The sequence below is a fragment of the Cyrtonyx montezumae genome, unplaced genomic scaffold, assembly GCF_038088225.1.
Source record: "Cyrtonyx montezumae isolate F1298 unplaced genomic scaffold, pur_monq_1.0 scaffold_27, whole genome shotgun sequence".
Taxonomy (NCBI): Eukaryota; Metazoa; Chordata; class Aves; order Galliformes; family Odontophoridae; genus Cyrtonyx; species Cyrtonyx montezumae.
Window position 1 is genome coordinate 216690 of NW_027072014.1, and position 21059 is coordinate 237748.

General features: G+C 40.8%; 1 protein-coding gene across 1 annotated transcript in view; it reads left to right on the forward strand.

Moving 5' to 3' along the window:
• The window catches only part of XRCC4 (X-ray repair cross complementing 4), a 168809-nt gene extending 158939 nt beyond the window's left edge, over positions 1-9870 (forward strand). The window contains exon 8 of the mRNA XM_065740521.1: positions 9225-9870. Within this exon, the coding sequence (XP_065596593.1) occupies positions 9225-9333 (109 nt within the window). The 3' untranslated portion in view covers positions 9334-9870. The remainder of the gene's footprint in view (positions 1-9224) is intronic.
• The last annotated feature ends 11189 nt before the right edge of the window (positions 9871-21059 follow it).

The window sequence follows — 21059 nt, forward strand, 5'->3', positions numbered from 1 at the left end:
TAATGTGCCAGGCACCACAGTAAAAAAGAAAATCTCATTCCCTCAGCATAGGATTTAAACAGTGGAATATTTTCTCCAGTGACGTTGACTTCATGGACCATTATGATTGCTGTCTACTCGGCTGCTCCACAAAAAGTTCATCTGCAGATCAGGTTCGCTGTTATTTCATGGAATATTTGAAGCAATTAGATGAAGTAATGCTCAGCTTCCTCATGCATCCAGTCATCATTAGCTCTGTTTTTCACCATCACAAAGAACTTCAGCTGAGGTGCTAAGATCAAGCTGATGTACAGACCCAGCAGCTCCCTGCTGCTCATGAAGGGCCTCTTGGCACTGTGGAGCTAAGTGTACTGGGGATTAGATGAAGCACATATTAGGAATTGTATTGTCAGTGTTACTGCATGCATCATACTTGAGTTGCTCATACAAACAGGACATTAAATGGGGAGAGAAGGGGAGGGGAGGGGAAGAGAAAGGAGGGAAGGGGAGGGGAGGAATGAAGAAGAAAAAAGGTTTATTACAAAGAAAAACGCAGTTAACACAAAAATTTTTGTAAAAGAAGCTCACAGGCCAGGCCAGTCCTCTTGGTTAGTTGGGATTTTGTTGTTTTTGGAGGTTGTACAACCCCCCTTTAAAATCTTATAGTCTAGACTCTTTCACAGCATTTATCCATCAAGTAATGACTTGGCTATTTGCTCTATTGTTAAGTGTTCCTGGTAAAGTACTTAGTGCAGTTATCACCACGGAGACAGACCCCAAGAGCTAGAATGGATGGAGACCTTTGGGGGTTATAGAGGAGAGAAAATAGGTTTTGAAAAGCCCAGGGTGCATGTTTGTTGTCTCTTTCTTACAGCAATCGAATCATTGGCTGCAGATGATTCCTGTTTTTTATAGTAATAAATGATTCATTTTTAAAGTGGTTTTTTTACCAAATAAATAGACATTTTCATAGATGAAGCAGGGAGGTTTGTAAGACATCATAGCTACATGTCCAAAATAAAGAGTAACATTACCAGAGATCTAAGAGGTTAAAAACCAAATTCTTAGGCCCACATTCATTTGATTTATGCACTCTAACTTAAGGAACAGGCTTGACATTAATTGGATGAAGCTGACATCAGTTCTGTACCTTAGGTGAGGAGACACCTCAAGTTAAGGTGAAACTGCTGAGTTTTTTTTTGTCAGAAAGCACCATTTGTTGCTTAGACTCTATTTCTTCTCTGGAGTTGGAGTTGAACCGTTGTTACTCCTTACTTTGTGTTTTCAAAGGACTAGCATGCTGTCTTCTCTTTGTTTTGTGTGTTTTGGTCTTTTTTACCTTTTGGTACCTCTGACATGATACAGTTCTTACTGGTTCTTACTGGTGTCGCTATAGCTGGAGCTTTGATCTTAAATATCAGAGGTTTGGACTTCTTTCAGAAAAGTGTGAATGAAGCCAGGTCTGTGCCTGGTAGAGAGCGGGAGGAACACAGGACAGATCAAGTGGGAGTTCTGAGGCAGCAGAAAGGAAAAGACAATTCTTATTATGAAAATAACTTTATATTCAATAGAGAACTATTAGAAACCCCTGGAGGAGGGGGGAAGCCTGATGCACTTTGTCTGCTCTGCTGTAACTTGTAAATTGGAACCTGCTCCTAGTTCATTCAATTCGTTGCTCACATATTTAGTAAGAATTCACTGCAGTTCTGTCTTTCCAATACCATTTTGACATAAGTCATATCTGATCCAAACTGGTTTTCTACAGTAAACTGCTTGAAATGGATGATTCAAAACCTACTGAGCAGATCTGCTGATAATAGGTAATCCGGGCAATAATACCTTTCTGCCAGTGCCCAAGTACAAATTGTTCATCAGGAAGAAAAAATTACTTAATTCAATCATGAGAGTGTTTAAAGTACAGTTTTTAAGATGACATCTGTGTATTGTCTTACACCCTTCAGAAAGCTGGATCTTTTTTAGATGTAACTAAATATTTTGTAGAGATATGAGACTAACCAAGTCTAATGTGAAGAGGCTTTTCGTTACATGAGTGGTGGACTAACCCATTCCTCTGTAAAAATGACCTTATTTAATTTTACTGGTTTATGAAATTCTTAAGTTGCCTTATGTGGTGGTCAGTGTAAAGAGTAGGCCCTAGGGAGCTGTAAGCTGAGGCTGTGTTTCAGGAGAGTTTCTAAGCACATGCTAAACTTAAAGCAAGTGTTTAGCAGCTGATGAAGTCAGTAGGATTTAAACAGCCACTTAGAGCCTAATACTGGAAAGCAGCAGAGAAGACATGGGAGATTTCAAGTGCAATTTAGGTTTCATTGTTTTGGGGTTTCCATTTTTAAATGCTTTATTTTTGTGATTGGCTTCAACACCGTTTTGCAGGGGGAAGTCATCCGCATGGTATTAGTACAACCAGAGCCCAGAGCCAGCCCATGCTTTGACTGGAAGGATGGGTCCCTCGAATGGAGGCAGATTTGGGACAGCAGGTGGAGGAGCGCAAGAACATGTGCTTCTGTGTGAGAAGCTCTTTTGGGGATTCTTAGTTGCCCCCTTTGGCCTTTTGTTACTACTCATGATCACCCTTTGTGGATAAGTAAGGGATGGGGAGAGAAAGCAGCCTCCAGACAGTGTGACAGTCTGGAAAAGGGGTATGACACAGTTTAGCCAACACTGGTGTTATATAAATGTAAAAGTGATAAATAGTGCTTAATGACTATGAGAAATGGCTGCTCACATTCGCCAAAAAAAATTGCAGTGTACTGGATTTATGAAAGGCCTTGACAAAATTCCTAAACAAACCAAGTTTTCCTTTACTGCGTGGACTTGCAGTTATGATTATAAGAGATTTGTACTTTTTGCCAGTGAAGGCTGTGGCGCTAGTGTGTTGCTCAAGCTGAATGTGGTCTAGTTTATTTAAGCAAGAGGGAGTTTAAGTGGAAATGAGCCACAGAAATGAGTGCCACTTGTCTAAAACAAATATAGTTTAGGCTCTTCCTTTCAAGTGACATCTATTATTGCGTTTTTAAGTAGATCTTTGTTAGTAAGCATCTGCAAGTGTGTTTGATTAGACGAGAAGATCCAGGGCTATATTTATCTTCCTAATCTGGAATGTTCTTTTTAAAGAAGGACCTGCACCTGTGCCAACTGAAGTTAACTGGAAATTTGAAACTGAACGGAAGTTCCTAAAATAGTACTGTCAGCGTTGTTCATTTACATGATATGTTGTCTGCGCAGACATTTTAGACATTAGGTAGGGTTTTCTGGGGATCATTAGAACTTCATTGTATTTTATTTTTTTCAGAACCAAATAGAGCAGAAAATGAAAATAACTTTGAGAACTCATCCATGCTGGTCATCAGTATGTCAAAAAGAGAGAGAGATTATCTTCTCAGCACAGCAGATTTGTTTGCAAGTTTGTTCTTGCTGCAGTACGTGTACCTACTTCTACCATAGTTAAGTGATTCTCAGTTGACTTTTCTCCTTTTGAAAGATTCCAGGGTGACACCTGAAGAAAAGAACTAGTGTAACTTAAAACAAAATTGTCCTCTTTTTGTCGTTTGTAGTTCCAGAGAACAAAGAGGGGCACTTAACAGGAGCTTAATGTAGCATTTAGCAGTTGTCCTTTTTTCAGAAGTCATGCTTCAAGTGCTGTGCACTGTGAGAACTGCAGGCCTGCCTTACAGCATGGTCATGATGAGCACAGGTGCAGTTGCAGCTTGGCTTCCAGCCAGAGGAAACTTATTAAGGAGCATTGATTCCCTGGCTGAATGTTAAATTCCTAGTAGCTGCGCTGGAAATATTCTTCATTTACAGTATAATTGAACAATCTTAGTATTATTTGTCTGCTAACTTCAACTGTGTCTAGACATTTTGTTTAATATGCTGAGTGTGTGAAAATGCCACACATGGAAGGTTCTCTAAGAGGGATGGAGATTATATTCCTTAAGCAAGAAATCTTGATTTTTTTCTGTCTATATTTTCTTCATGAGCATATTTATCTGCCCTCTGTTAATTTGTTTTGAGGCCTGTTTCCACTTGGGCTATGATGATGCCTGAGGCTCTGGTCTCTTCAGACAATTGCAAGTAGCAGAAAAAAGTCAGTTTCTTTCCTAACAACTTGAGGAAAAGTTCATTAATTGTAATGTCTGATCATGAGGATGATTGTAATAAGCACGTTCTACAGTATTCTTCTGGGATGTACATCTTGTAATATCAATTAGAAATGCATGGCTTGGTTTTCATAAATAAAAAAATACCGAAGTAGAACACATGAAGGAGCAGAATAATCATAATACTGCCAAAACCTAAGCAATTTTTTTCCAACTCTATTATAAGGGAGAATAGTTCTGCAATTTATCTTATGTCCTTGTCATTGGCATTACTGCCAAGGAGAATTTCTGAATATTTTGAATATTTTGAATCCCATGATTGAGAATATTTTGAATCTCATGTGTTGTAGTAGGCACGGCTGGGACATTGGGATGTTACGGGACAGGACCTTCCCTGCTTTGAGATACAACACACACGTAGTTCCAACTTAATCTGTTTATATTTTCAAATTCATCTTTAAAAAGATATGTCTGCACATTGTTTTCTTGATGCATCTATTAATATGAGGCTTTTTCTCCATTTCTTTTACTTTCCACGTCTCAATTTTCCTCTTTCCAGTCAATAGCTGTAGACAGCCCAAGTGATAGCTCTCAAGAGTTCACACCACAGGGAAACAGTTTTTCAAGACCAATGTTTTACATATAACCACAGGGTCTGTGAGGTTTCACCCAGTTCTATACACAAAGCTCCTTTTAATAGTCTTTCCTTACCAATGACTGCCAATGAGTACCTTTCTTACATAGACTTTCTGTGAAGATGGGATTGTCTTCAGCCAGACAGCAGGCTGATGATAAATGGAAGGATCCAAGCTTTTCTCTTGGGGTGGGCTAAGCAAATCATCTCTAAAGCACAAATGTTGTTCTCAGCTTTTGTCCTGTCAGTCAGTGGGGCTGTTCACTTGCATTTGATGTGCCTCACCTTTGTTTTATGGTTAATGCTGTAATGACTACCAATTTTCAGTTTGTGTGCTGCTGCTGCCACCAACTATTCTAATGACACTGAAGAAAGTATATATCAGATTATATGCCCTGTTAATATCTGCTCATTATTAAGACTTTGTTTTTTTTAAGATTAATTACAGGAATGAACCATTAAAACTGACAAAGGAGAGGCATACATGCACCAGGACTGTCAACCTTTTCCTTAAAGAAACAACAAAAAAACTGCAGAGCTGGGATACCTGAAGTCACATTTTAGTAAAATGCCAACTTCTGATTGGAAGAAAGAAAAATGGAGAAGATAATGTTGTGGGTTAAGGATACAAGTATGGCTCTTAGATTGCTTAATTTTTTTAGGAAACTTTTGTATTAGCTCTGTTAATTTACCAAAGTGTTCCTTTCTGATCCCATGAGTGTTGCTTGAGAACAAAGCCTTCGGTAGAAGTGTAACCACAATGTTCTGCACGGAATAGCGAGCATAACAGTGCAAGAACCATTCATCCTTCTGGCAAGAATACCTCAAGATGAGCAGTTGTGCTATGTTGCAGCCTCTGACCTGGTTTTGCTTCAGAGCAGCTACAACTTGTTTGATCTTTTTACCACTGGAAGTTCTTTTTAACCATGTCATTTGTAGCAGTCACATTACAGATTATTTTCTCCTTCAAACTCCTGCAAAAACATTACCAAGTGGAATTGGCTGTGTGCTTCAGCAGGAATGATGTGCTGATTTTCTCTGGGGTCTGTGTGAACTCAGGAACAATTCATCATACAAAACAAGTGGGATTGGTCCATCTGTCCTACTGCAAAAAAAAAAAAAAAAAAAAAAAGGTGTTGCTTTTTCTCCCAAGCTTTGCAGAACCATCGTGCTGTTACTGTACTGCTTAGTTAAGTGCTGTGTTGCATGTTTTCTGTTCCTGATGGCTCTTACTCAGCTGTGGAAAGAAATACCAAGTAATGTAACCATTTTCTTCCAAATCTGGGGCCAGAATCTCAGCTGGTGTAAGTCAGCAGAGCTCCACTGACATTATTAGTGCTCCAGTGATTCACACCAGCTGTGGATCTGGTCTACTGTCTCAGTTTATGAAGGGCTTGAACTAAATGTCAGGAAATATGAAATGATCTCTTAGAGTCAGCAGTTCTCCAGATGTGTTAATGGAGTTTAAGTTTACCAGAAGGCAAGACTTCAAAAAGTGATCCAACAGAAGAATAAACTTCCAAGAAGAATGCCTTACTTACAGGCTTTTTGGCAAGACAGGGCTATACAACTCACAGCAATTTAAAGAAACTAACTATGTTATGCATCAGAGTATGGTAATAAAGCTCCAGTGAGAACCCAAGATGACTGAAAATAATTTCACAGCACAAAGCAAGCTGTTGGCATGTTGTGAATAATTGCCATGCAAATATGAATCATCCAGTCTTAAAGCCAAAATTAAGTAGCTTATGAACTTCATATAAGGAGTCTAATGCTTCCACTTTGCAAGTGCAGTTGGGTTTATTCATAAGCATGGTATTACAACTTCTGGAGATCAAATGAGGACCATGTTGTTACAAGAACACAGAAGCTTAATAGTTCTAGCTGTGCAGTGTTAAAACCCACCAGTGACTTGGCTTATAGATGGGCTCTCATGTCTAGTGTTGAAAACAATTAATTTACCCAATGAGGATGAAATTGTTACTGACATTGCTATTCTTACGCACTGTCAGGCTTACTTTTCACAGTCAGAAAATTCTGCAATAAGGTGAAACCTGGATGTTAACAAATCTGGACTCTCAGCTCTCTTACCATAATGCCTACAATGGCATTTGGACAGTGCAAAATTCCTAAGCTACTCTAAATAGGAGCTCCAGGACCTGAAATTTGTGGCTGTACAGAGATCTTTCATGGCCTGAATTGTTTGTTAGTGAGGCCACTGAATTAATTGATAGGGGTGCTGCTGCAGTCTGTGTGGTTTACCTTTTTTCTCACTGAAGATGTATCACTTTAGATCAACCCAGAATGGCACAAGAAATGCACACCTTCATTAGCTAAACTGAACATCACATGATGTTGGGTTATGCTACCTATACTCAGAAGAATGGAATACAATTGAATTAATCACTGTTAGTGAGAACAAAACAGAATGATCTGATCCTGCTGACCAGGGATAGCTGGCTGCAGCGTCTGAATCTAACAGGGTTGGCTTCAAGTTGGTCCAAGTGACTTTTGATGTCACACTCCCTTTCTCTAGGTGTCACTGTGTACTTTGAAATGATTTATTCAGCTGTGAACAAGAGAGTTTTGAAAAGTTCACAGAAGAACCAAGTCAGATTTCTAATGATCATAACCTAAAAAAATGGTATGCTGAAATTATAGCAGTTTGCAGAACTGGAGTGACAGATTGAGTGACTAGTACTGGAGAGCTTGCAGGGAGGGAAGGCATCCCAGACTCAGCATTTAATGAGTTTTTACTGGTTCCCAAGGAGTACAGAGGGTTCACCTCCATAAGGAAATCATTCTCCAAGTCCACTGCAGGAAACCCGGTAGTGAGAGCTCTGAACCTCCAATGGACTTGAAGGGTAAGAAGCTATGAATCAGGCAGTGGCTGAGGTCTTGGGAAAATTAATACATTTTGAAGACTGCAGTGTTTTTTAAATTTTCTGTTCCCTGGAGCTTTCTGGTTAGAATGGGAATTTGGGAAAACTTCGTTCTGAATCTCCATAAAGCCAGATTTCAAAACAGCAATCAAAAGTCCTAATTTTACTGGCAGCTGTGGAGTGGTTGAAGATTTGAATTAGTCTGGAAATTAAGATAGCTTTTGAATGCCTCATTACACTAAGACCTCATATGGCAGCGTTTCAGAATAACACTTTCCATCATTTCTGTCTAGTTCTTCCCATCCTGGTGGATCATGTGTTAGCCCTAGTAATATAAGAATTTTTTAACTTCTGTAGGAATTACACCAGTGGAATATACCTGGGCACAAAGCCACCAGTCCTCATGAAATTCCAGCTAGCACAAAACCTTACAGTGCAAGCACATCAAGCCTGCTCCCAGCTTCCTATACCAATTCCCTACAGTCTACTGTGAAAAGATTTAAGAGATTAGCTCCCAGTTTCAAAGCAGCTAGTGATACCACCCTGGAATATCGCATCAGTGAGAAATCCAGTAATTAGTAATTCTCCTCCTAAAGCCCACAAAACCGAGTTTGTCTCTGCAGGATTCAAAGATCAAGTCTACATACATTAATTCTTGCATGGATTGGAAGCTGTCACAAATGTAATCCGTGACAGCCTAAGGTAACATATGGTCTGTGTTTGTCAGTATGGTTTCTCAGCGAGAGGAGAAGCAGTGGAGCTCATGGTAAACACCAGGAGCCACATAACCAGTAAATATTAAAGTGCTCTGTGTTGATGAGAACAGTCAAAGAATGGCTGAAGAGAACTGGTTGATGCACTGTAGCAGATGTCTGATTCAAGCGTGAAGTTTTCTGGTAGGACTCTGTGTTGTCCAGATATCGGAGGACAAATTTACACCTCAGCTTACAAACAGCAGTGAATGATGAGTGCTTTTTTCTTTGCATACAGGTATGGCAAATGTAAACATACGATAAGCACAGGTGGAGACCAAGGGTTTGGAAGTGTCTGGATACCTGGATTCTAGAGGTGGAGAACATATGCTATGGAAGGATTTTCTGCACTGACCTTTGCTTTCTTCTGCTCTGCAGTTTGGTGGCAGGCTTGCATCCTCAGAGCATGGACCTGTGAGACAGCTCAGTATAAATCTTCCTGATGTCTCTATGCCAAACTGATGGACAACAGACTTACACTTAGTGCCAGGGTAAAAATAAAGAGCAGCTAACTGAGGATCGTCTTGTATAGACGCAGCAGAACAGGTCATCGAGGTCTTTTCTGTGTTTGTTCTGTTCTCCCCAGGTCTCTGTGTTGATCTGCTGTGTGATGAAATGGTCATTCTCAGGGTTTTAAAAGTTGTAAGAAAATAGCTAAATTCTTGACGTTTATAAGCTGAATTTCATCTGTTTGCTTTGCCATTGCCATCTCAGCACATGATTAGGTCTCTTACACGTAACCCTTAGAAAAATCTCAAAACACACTGTTAAATGGACACCTTGGCAGTGCATACGTTGGATTTGTTTATTTCTGTATCTGTCTTTATTTCAAATCTGTTTCTTTGCTTTATATTTCCAGACCTGATCTTGCCTCACAGAAGACATCAGACAAGCACTCCCCTGATGTGATGTCTCTTGAAACACTGGAAAACACTTGTGAGCCAGAGGACCTCTTTGATGACATCTAGCTATGTGTTGGCTGAGAAACTGACAGTCTGGTGCTCCACATCAAGTTGAGCTATAAAATTAGAAAGCTTTATTATAGACACTCAGCTGAAATCTTTACAGTATGTGATGACATATTGCTCTGATCCTCTTGCACTGCCCTTGTCCCCATTCTTCACTACACTCTTGCAGACCCCTCAGTTTCCCAAGGCCTTCTTTGTGCCAGCCTTGAAAGCAGTTCAGCCTCTGTGCAGAGCCTTAATCACACGTATTTGGGGAAAGAGAACACCATCTTAATGTTTTTACTTCATAACAGTCTTTGGCTCCTGATTGTATCCAGGATGAACTGTTTTTCATATGCTCCCAGGGAATCGCATTCAGACAAAAGGAAGACTTAAGGTTATCACTGTACTTACCTTATATAGTGCCCCTATCTTGGGGAGCTCAGCTTAGACATGGCCTAGCTAATTCATCCTTGACTTTAAAAGTGATAGATGTCTTTCAAAAGTTCAGTATCCAAAGAAGTTTCATTTTTATTTTTATTCTTTGTAGTATCATGCGTTACATGTACACTCTTGCATTTGGGATTAAAGTGTTAAAGTGGTTTTTTTTAATCCATTTGGGATTAAAGTGTTAAAGACTGAATTTATTTTAGTCTTCTGTAGAAACTCATAGTCTTGAAAATTGACATCTTCATATTTCATTATTTTTCCAAATGTTGTTTATAAAACAATAAATTGCTTTCTAAAAAGGCATTGATTTTGGTTTTATTTGCTTAGATAATCTATGAGTAAAGGAACCACTTAGCAAAATGCTGTAATGCATAATCTCTTCCTGACTGGTGTTGATACATTCGTTTAGATTTAAGAAAAAGTTAGCAATGTGCATTTACTTTCAGTGGTTGACAGCAGGTGTGTAGAACTGATCATGTACATTACGTTTCTGCTTTGCAATTTTAAAAGCCCAGTCTGGTTTTTATTATTAATTATTCTTCTGTCTGAGAAACAATAGGTTTAAACTTTAATAATCTCATTGAAATCAGCAGAACTATGCAGTATAGTTCCGCTTCTGTGTTCTATGTCTTGCAGTGAACCCTGGAAACCAATTAATATTTTTAAACAACCTGTTTATTTAGGCCCTGATCCTGCCATAATTCAATCTATGCTTAACTAAAAAGCATCCATGTCAGTATTTGCAGAATCAGGGACTCATTTAAAAACATAAATGAGGATTTGGGAATATTAAAATTAAGTATTCCTTTCTGAAAAACATGGTCACAGCATTTTAAATTCACAGAGGTCTTTGGGAGAACGTTATAAATCACACAGTAAAAACATGACTGGCCAAAATATTCTGCTTTCTACATAGGCTTTGTGCCTGAGAAATGACAGGACCACAAAAGGCCTATTCATGCACTCATTCATAGGTATTGCCTGATGTAAAATCTTCCAGTGCTGACCTGACAATGCTTTCAACCAAAGCTTGTATATAGTTGCAATATTAGGGTGAAAATGTTCCATGACTTAACCTGAAATAGAAGAGCTTCGTTTAATTGTGCCTGCAGCAGAAAATGAAGGTGAACGGAGTTGAACATCCTGAAAAGTTCTCTCAAGAAACTGTTGTTTTCTAATAGTAAAATGATAATTAAAAAATAGCAAATATTACACTCAGTTAGCAGATGTAATAATTCTGTTAGGCCAGGAATCAAGGCAGGGATTTTGTAGAAAATGTCATGATGATGGACGTACCTTAGCCTGAGGACAGATGTGCCATCTAGTTAGAGGAGCCACGATACAGAGTCACTTTCCCATCAGCGAAGTCAGTTTGTATACTCTAGAACACCCTCTCTCCATCAAATACCATTTACAATGTCAGTCTCCGTGACCGTGTAAAACTGTGTTAGTGAAATGCCCTTTTTTTGAAGAATTTGTGCACCCATTTCCAGCTTCCTGCCATGGGCAGGTTGCTACCCACTAGATCAAGCTGCCCAGGGCCCCATCCAACCCGGCCTTGAAATCCTCCAGGGATGGGGCATCCATGGCTTCTTTGGACAGCTGTGCCAACACCTCACCACTCAGAGTAAAACAATTTTTCTCCTAATGTCTAATCTAAACCTCCTTTCTTTTAGTTTAAAGCCATTACCTCCCTGTTCTATCACAATCTACCTATGTCAAAAGTCGATCTCTCTCCTAAGTTTCCTTTAAGTACGGCCACAGTGAGGCCTTCCCAGACCCTTCTCTTCCCCAGGCTGAACAATCCATGTTTCCTCAACCTTTCTTCATAGAAAAAGTACTCTGGCTCTCTGGTTGACTTCCTGGCCCTCCTCTGGACCCACTCCAACAGTTCCACGTCTTTCTTGTGCTGGGTCCCCAGACCTGGATCAGTACTCCAGATGGGGCCACATGAGGGCAAAGTAAAGGGGAACAATCACCTCCGTCACCCTGCTGGCCACCCCTCTGTTCACGTACCCCAGGATACTGTAGGCAAATAAACATTCTGAGAGAATTATTACATCTGCCAACTGAGTGCAGCATTTTCCAATTGTATTTGAGTAGGAAAGACCCTCTTATGATAATGCCAAAATGAGCACATATTAATTGTGAGGTAGAATTACAAAAACTACAGAAAATGATTGAAACTTCTTTACAGTGAGTATTTGCCTGTGAGTGGTGGAGACATCCACTTTATCCACAGCCTCATTCATCCCAGTGCACTGAAATAGGCCCAGTGGCCTTCTTTGGACATGCCAAGTAAAATCAATTTAAAACTAACTGATGATCTTTGGGATGGGAACTCAGTAATAACACCTCATAACATATAGTAAAAAATTCTGCTGAAGTAATATGGTATGCTGTCGTTCTTGGTGAAGTCTCAGAGAAAAGCTGGAATCTTTGCAATTCCTCCATGCTCATGACACTCTTTCAGGGTAATTCCAAAGCTTACGGAGCAAAAGTATTCCCTTATAAGTCAATAGACAGTACTGCTATTTCTAAATCATACTTCGTTCACCTTCTTCTCACAACACCAAAACATTCACCAGTTTTTGTTCTTGTGATACAGCATCATCTTTGTGGTCTTACACACAGAGATATGCAATAATCACTTGGTTTTCCTATCTGTGTTTGTGCAGTTGACAGTTCCCAATGAGTTTAGTAACTGGCATTTCACCTTACTGACTTGCATCTTATTTTTGGAGCTGATTTCCCTGGTTTGTCAAGATGATTTTGAATGCTCATTCTTTCTCAGTTTGGTACTATGACCAAATGTAGTAAACTCGCTATTGCTGATATCCAGACCATTAATTAAAACACTTAATATTTATGATGAGAGATTTGGGGATGTCAGTTGGTGAAATACTCAACATGACCCAGCACTGTCTGCTTGCAGCCTAGAAGGCCAACTGTACCCTGGGTTGCATCAAGAGAAGTGTGACCAGCAGATCAAGGGAGGACCTGCTCCAGAGCTGTTGAAGCAGGTCCAGAGTAGGGCCATAAATCTTCATGATCAGAGGGCTGGAGCATCTCCCCTAGAGGACAGGCTTAGGGAGCAGGGGCTCTTCAGTATGGAGAAGAGAAGGCTCTGGGAGGAACCTATAGTGACCTTCCAGTACCTGGAGGGGGCTTACAAGAAAGATGGAGAGGGACTTTTGTTAAGGCTGTGTAGTGTCAGGATGAGGGGAAATGGCTTTAAACTGGAAGAGGGGAGATTTAGGCTAGATACTAGAAAGAAATTCTTTACTGTGAGGGTGGTGAGATACTGCAACAGGTTGTCCAGCGAGGCTGAGGATAATCCCTACCTGGAGGAATTCAAGGTCAGGCTGCATGGGGCTTTAAGCAACCTGGTCTAGAGGTGGGTGTCCCTGCCTATAGCAGCAAGGGTGGAACTAGATGATCTTAAAGGTCCCTTCCAGCCCAAACCATTCTATGATTGTATGATTTATGGTCTTCAGCCTCATTCCATTCACCTTTCCATTTTGTAGAGTTGCTGAACTGAGAATTTGTGAGCATGGTTTTCTACTCACCTTTTGGAAGACCATGTTTTCCAGGAATGCCTATAAAACTGTCACATGAAACAGCCTGACATGAGATGTCAGTCCATTTTGTCTCCGCTGTACAAAATATTTTAGTGATGATGGAAGACAAAATAGATAAACCTGCCCACAAATGGTTTTTCAAGACAGGAAATTAACCAAAGTTAAGAAATTCAGATCAGACTTCAAAGGCTGTCCTTAATTAGTACTTCTCTTTGATTTTACCCTGAAAATAATTTCCCAGGTAAGTGTTTTCTGCAGTTTAAATTGTACTTAAGGGGAAGATAAAACATAAAATTGTTTTACAGGAGGGAAAACATGACACTTTTCATTAAAGATTTAGAATTATCTAGAGTTTTTTACTTTGAGTGTAACTAATTAAACTGAGTGTAGGTTTTTATGCATAAAAATTTGTTATCTGAGGCCTGGGTTTATCCAGAAAATCATTTAGTTTGAAAAGATTTACAACATTCTTGTTTTCCAAAAGTGAGAAAAAAGTGTTATAAAGCAAAACAATCCAAAATAAATAAATATATAAACTGTCTGCTTTCTTGAGGAAGTGCTGTATAAAGTATTGCCTTTGGGATGAAAACATTATTTTGATTTTGAGATAATATTTTGGCAATTCAAATCATTTTTTTAATTACCCTCTCAAAAGTAGGCACACACAACGTGTGTGTATTTTACATACGCTGTTCTTCCTTGCATTTTACCAGTAGTATACAAATGAGTGCATCTATGAGGGTGATTCCCAAGAATGTTTAGTACAGTCTACTTTGTCATCTTCTGCAGTATGGCTGAACAGGTCTGAGGTACCTGAGGGGGACAAAAAGGTTCATCGGTTCCTTGGTTTTATTTTTTGTTGTGTTGAAAGTGTGAAGTAAGAATGGTAAGAAAACAAATTAATAAATGCATGTCCAGACTGCCTAGAGACTGAAGGTGAAGTGTTCGAACGTTTTCTGAGCAAAAACTCTGAAAAACGTGCCAGGAGACAGTTATCCTACTCAAGGAAGAGCAGTGAGTAGAGTCTCCTCATTTTCTGGAAACACTTTTCTTTTTCCACTTGTCTCCACTAATGCATCAACCCTCTCATCAGAGTAATTCTGCTGTTTTTCTGCTCTTAATTTTATTCCAGTTCCCTTCACAAAGTCTGAGTTTTCATCAAATCTTTCTCCTAAGTTTCCTTTTAGTGACCTGTCATCCTCTGTGTCATTTCTTTTACATATAATGTTGGACAACATCTAAATTTCCATCCTTCTCTGCAATCATTAAATTATTTCCCAGATATTATAATTACACTCCAAAGTCAATTTAATCCATAAACTATATTGGTATTAATCTGGTAGTGTTAGGAAAATGAAACTCAGTCTGTTTTTGAAACTGGTGCAACTACAAGCGAAAATACCAAGGTGAAGGAAAATTACTTGTGGAAGACCTAAATATGAGTCTTGATCCCAATCTTTTTCAACATTTTCTTTAATGGCATTGGCACAAAAAGAAAGCACTTCAATGAAATCCGTTGATGATACATATCTGGGAAGCTTTATGAGAAATAGCTGCTTGATTGCTGAAGTAATAGCAGCCAGCACTTTTAAGCACTGCATGAAAAAGGCTTGCAGGATTAGTAGTTCCTGGTGAGTGCATGGCAATTTGTGTGCCTTTATAGAGTCGACAAAGAGTGCAAAAAAATGTCATGAAAAAAAATAAGGGCATGCTTGAGATAAGCTCCGGATAAGCCTTAGGAAGAGAGTGACCGTGTGAGAGACGGCAAAAAAAGAGAAATTGTCCTAAATATGGCTGGAAAAAGGAATGAGAAATGAGCAGAGACAGTTGACCCTATTTAAGTCGTTTTATTTGGGAAATAAGATTACAGCATTGTCAGACCTCGCAATACCTGCTAATCCAAATGGTCATAGGGGTTAACAGTCACCAGAAACTGCCTTTTTTGACAGAATTCTCAGGTTTTGTCAAGCTGGTGTAACAGCCTCCTGAATAAGTTAATGCCCTGGAGAAAAAGGATGAACATATTGTTGTCAGGGTATTTTCTGGGAAAAAAATAATAGCTCTGCTTTTTGTTTTTGTTTTTGTTTTTGTTTGCTTGTTTTATGGCTGTATTAGTTTCATGCAGAAATATTTGTCTGAAGAAGATTTTACCATCATGCTTACAATACTGCAGAGTCACAGGACAAGTGAGGGTGAAAGAGAAAACTGCCTGGTCTGGTGCTCAGAGAAGGGCTGACCAAACCCTCTCAGGCTATGCCCGATCAATTGTTGTTTAATAAACAGAGAATACATTTTTATCTGCACCTTCTGAAATAGTAGTTTTGATATGTAATAGTATTAAAATCCCTTTAATAGTAGTTCTGAATGTCAACCACTTGTTCTGCTGTGACATTTTGGACTTTTCTGCAGTCAACAGATTAATTCCAGTGTCTCCCTGTCTTCAGTAGAAGTACTTACAGGCACCTCAAGTAAGGATTTTCCTCTAGATCATAGCTTTATACCTCTATTGAGATTTAAACCAGTGAGTCCTAGCTAGAAAAGCCTTCACAAGACAATTATGAAACACATATGTACAACCCCTCTAGTTTTTATGCTGAAAACTGCTATCATTATCTTCTGGTTCTGGAATCATAAACAGAGCTGACTTCTTTTGAGAGCATAACAGAGGAATATCTGGTAGGTGAATTTAGGGGTAGTTGGCCACTCTTCAGCATGTTTTAGCTATCACAACAGATTTAAGTACATATTTTTCCCTGAGCGTATTAAACAATACCACACTGTACTTTTTTTCTCTGTTTAATTAAATTTCACTTGGAAGGCCAGCTTCTCACGCGTGGACACTTCATCCCCTCTTTGCCAAACCTGTGGTAAAAACAAGGAGACTGTTCAACAGAGGTCTGAAAAGTGAGATGTGCGCAGATTTTGGGAAGAAAGAGAAAGTAGTGCCTGTTGGAGTCTTGGCCACCGCATCCCCTCAAGGCCCTGGAGTATGTCCAGAGAAGGACAATGAATCAGTGAGGGGTCTGGAGCACAAGTCTGATGAGGAGTGGCTGAGGGAGCTGGGGTCGTTCAGTCTGGATAAAAGGAGGCTCAGGGGAGACGTTAATGCTATCTACAATTGTTCAAAAGGAGGTTGTAGCAAGGTGGGGGTCAGCCTCTTTTCTTGCATAACTATAATGATAGGATGAGAGGGAATGGCCTGAAGTTGTGCCAGAAGGTTCAGGGTGGACTTCAGGAAAAATTTCATTTCTGAAACAGTGGTCAGCTGCTGGAACAGGCTGCCCACCCACAGAGAGGCAATGGAGTCAACAGCCCTGGAGCTGTTCAAGGTTATTTAGATGTTGTATGGAGGACATGGTTTAGTGGGCAATACTGGTGGTAGGTGGATGATTGAACAAAATGATCTCAGAGGTCTTTTCCAACCTTAATGATTCTATGATTCTGAGTGCAACTGAGCCAACTGTGTCCCAGTGGTGACCAGCTGCTGTGTGTAAAGGATGTAGATAAAGAGGAAATTGGCCTGGATTGAAAAATGTAGCTTCAGATGTTCAGCCTAGGACAATCATCCAAATTCCTTCAACACCAAGAAAAGGATGGCTATCTTCAGCTTATCTATTTTAGGATGGCATGGCTACCCCCTAGGCAGTAACCCTTGCTTTCTGTGTGAGTATGGAGGAAACACGGATGGCAAACATTGAAGCTGGTGTCTGCTTGAAGCTACTGGGAGGTAGGTAACCACCACTGGGGTGGCTTTCACAGTATTGTGAGCAAGGAAGTGGCTCAGGGTACCCCCACATCCAGGGCTATCAGACACTTCCAAAGCAAAAGAACTCACAGCATAGTGTTTTATGTGCAAGCAGTCTGAATGCCATCCCTGGTATTTCTCCTTAGCGCAGCTGATATCTGGACCACCAAGTACTACCTGTGCAGCACTCAGGGAAAAGCATGTGCCCATGCTCTTTGCTCATTATGAGTCAATGCAGATGACAAGAAAAGTCACCTCAAAGAGGAGGCCACCTTTTAGATTTTTATGTACGAGGATGCTAGAGGAGCTTTTAAACCATGAAATATGAAGAAGAATCAAAGGAATATATGTACTAAAAGTCATCAAAAGTAATAGCAAAGTATGAAATAATATGGTCAAGCATGAACCCATCTATGATACAGATTACTTTGCTTGGGATTCTTGATGGGAAATGCAGAGAGAAGTGTGAGCTTCTTATTTTATGAGTTTCCTACATCATCCAATTGACATTTTTTTTCTACTTTTGAATTCTTGGAGAGGAAGTGCTAGCAACACTCTGATACCATTTCCAAACAGGGAGCACGTGGTTAATTTTCCTTCATGTGGAGGGAAGAAGTTAATCTTCATCCTTTCCTGTAACCTGCTGGAAAGGCTGTTGGCAACTGGGAGCACACCCTAATTTAAATACCACTTGCTCCCTCCCGGGCTGGCCCAGGGCAGTGCAAGCTACTCCCATCAAGGGATGCTACAGGAGCAGAAGGGGCTCTGCATTCGTGCGAGCTGCTGTAAGTTTACTTTGGAAAATCAAAACCTTGTTAGACGATGTCTGCAGGGAACTTTTACCAGACATGTTGAAGTCAAGTTCACTCCACCCTCTTTTCAACAGCTGCGGTGGAAGCCAAGTGCGAGTGTTATATGAGGTGCGGACATAGCAAGCATAGCAGCACGACCGATCTGCAGGAGTGGGGCCGTGAAGCTGAGAACTCAGGTGCCTAGCAGGGGTAGCAGGGCCCTGATATCAAGCAAGCAAGGTTCAAAACTGAAGTAAGTAACATCTGGCACATCTGTACATTTGCAATGGCCTCTGCTGTTTAATCACTCCCCACAGCTGATGCTGCGTAATGAGCGGTCCTGCAGCATGGGTGAGTGAGCCATGCCCCTGCAGCAGCCCACAGGGCAGTTCATGTGGAAGCAAAGGAGGCTCAGTGGCCCAGAGCATCAGCCTTCTTCTCAGACCAGGCCATCCCAACTCAACTCCCAGGAGGTTGTGGCACAGTGATTTTAAACCAGGGAAATGCAGAGACTAAACTGTGCCATCCTCTGAAACTTTCCTTCATAGGAATTAGAGAAACACATTTCTTGCCTGTCTCAGGGCAACTTCTACCCAGCAGCCGTGCCTGGCTAACCACACTTTTCTCCTGAAGGCTGTGGGAGAGAGGAGGAGAGGAGGGTCGTTTTGTGCATGGCCTCACGTTCTGCCCACGCAGCCCCACATGGCATGGCCTATAGAGGCAGCCCACATCCCGCTGCTTCTGTCTGCAGGAATTTCAGCTTTATGACACAGTCCTTCCCACAGCGCAGCCAGAAATATGGGAATGGGATGGGAAATGAAATCAGCTGTCTAGAAGCTGTACTAATAAATATCTATAAAAATAAGATTGGATTCCCAAGAACAAAAGAGCAATTGAGACGTTTACCCTAAACATCCACAATAAACTAATCAGAGCTGATTTATGGCAAGAAATATTTCATGCTGCAAGAGCACGGAGGAAGTGAAATAATTTCTGCCTAACACTTGGCCTTCTGCAGCCTGTCTCCTTATGCAAGCTTTGGGAAGATGTGACAAAGCTCCTCATGACAAATCCCAGGAATGCTGCATCTTCCCCTCTGACTTCGTGCCGCTAGAACAGAGCCGAGCCGAGCAGCCAAGCTGGATGATGATTTATTGCAACTGCTCAGTAATAAGCTGCAGTAAGCCCAGAATAAGCTGTTGTTTTGCGTTGTTTTTTTTTTATTTTATTTATTTAATTTTTTTGACTGTGATTTTTCTTTCATTTTCACGTGTGGAAGAAAAAAATCACAATTCTCTGTTTTCGCAGTCTAGTTTCTCCAGCTAGAACTGATCTGGGGACCTTTCCTGCTGCTATCAAAGATCTCAGCTGATGGCCCACCTGCACTCAGGTCATCTTTTCACATATTTTTTAATGGATAAATTTCCTTCATAAAACTTAATCTAGAATGTAAACGTATGATCTAGTGTTGGGGATTTGTGTTCCCAGAAGAGGTAAACCAGTCCAAAGAAAGATGCAGGTGGCACTGGAGGGATCTGACTTTCAAATAGGACGGTTGGCTCAGAATTGTGACAGAACCCTTGTACTGTCCTCCAGCTCAGCAATGCTCCCTGTCATGATGTCCTTTGTCAGCATTGTTGCTGTGACACCTGGGTGCACACAGTCTGTCAGAAATATTCAGAGAGAAGTGATGAGTGAGGTTCCTTCTAGGGGTATGGAGTTTGTGGAACCTGCAGACTTCTCCCAAGAAGACACCTCTGAAGTTAAAGTCCTTAAATTAGACAGCTGAAACCAAAGTTTTATGCATGAAAACCACTGGCAGTTCTCTGTGGGAGGTGACCTTGGCTGGTTTCATTGCTCCAGCTCAAGTCCATAAAATGAGAAATGAAACTGCACTAACACAAAATGGTACACAAGCCAAAAATGAAATCCATGGTCTCTGATTTCACAGAAGATATATGCAGGTTTCACAATTCATTTCTCATCTCCTTTCCTTCTCTCCTCAGCTTATTAGTAATTTTGAGAGAAATGTGAAAAGCAGGCTAAACTGGAGGCAACTTCTGATGTGTGACGCCCAGGGAGCAGTGCTGCAGGGGATGCCCACGCCTCAGTCCCTTACGGTGCCTGCAGCATGCCCTCACTCCCCCTGTGCAGGGGCCTCTTGCCAAGGAGAAGTTACTCCACACCCAGTCCTGTGATTATAATTTGAATAGAAAATTGTCACGAAAGAAAACCCTACTGAGGACCTCAAAAATGTCTACATAAATTCTAGTGACAGTGCTGCTTTCTCTGCGTTTGTCTGAATAGGTTTTTATTTTGGCCCTTTTATAGTGAATGGCTTTCAATTGTAGCATGAAATGACTTGATAATTTTTCTAAGGGTGTACATGAATCAAGTCCTCACTTCACTGAAGCCAACCCCAAATGTTATGCAGACTTTGGGACAGCAAGGATGTGACCTGGCTGCTTTTTAGGGTCCACAAAGATGGCCACATTTCAGCAGGGCACTGCACAGAGGAGATGATGGAATAGAATCAGAGCACATGGTGTACAGATGGGCACTGATGATCTGGGTATTGCACAGAAAGGGACATCCCCAGCTGTGCTTTACAGGAGTGGAGTTGTTTCTGGCCCAGGTTTTGGAAAGCATGAGCTTGAACTTTCACCTACAAGAACAAAGAGTTTAGGCTGCAGATTGAGTTACCACTGGTGGTCCTGGACCTGTGTTGGTCTTTGGTTCATTTTAGTGATGGGTGCAGCTTGAGAGGACGTGTATGAAAATGCACAAGAACTGCAATATGAGCAAAGAGGGTTTGGAAAGTAACAAGAGGGAGCAGGGAATATCCTAGAGAGTGAATAATGAAGCATCAAAGGTAGCTGAACTAGAGCCAGCAAACAAACGGAACAGACAAAAACAAACAAAAGGAAGTGGTTCTTCATGCAATGCAATGTAGACCTCTGGAGCTCCTTGCCAAAAGATACTGTGGGTGTTGAAGGTTAACCAGCTCCCAGAGGAATGGGAAGGAAAGCGTGGAAAAGGGTCACTATATGCTGGCTCTGGAAGTCCCCTGAGATGGCAGAGTTTGCAGGTTGGAAAATGTTGGGGGCATCACCACCCTTCCTACCTGTCACTATGCACTCAGAAGTGCTGGGGACAGGTGCTGAGGAGAGTAGAACTGTG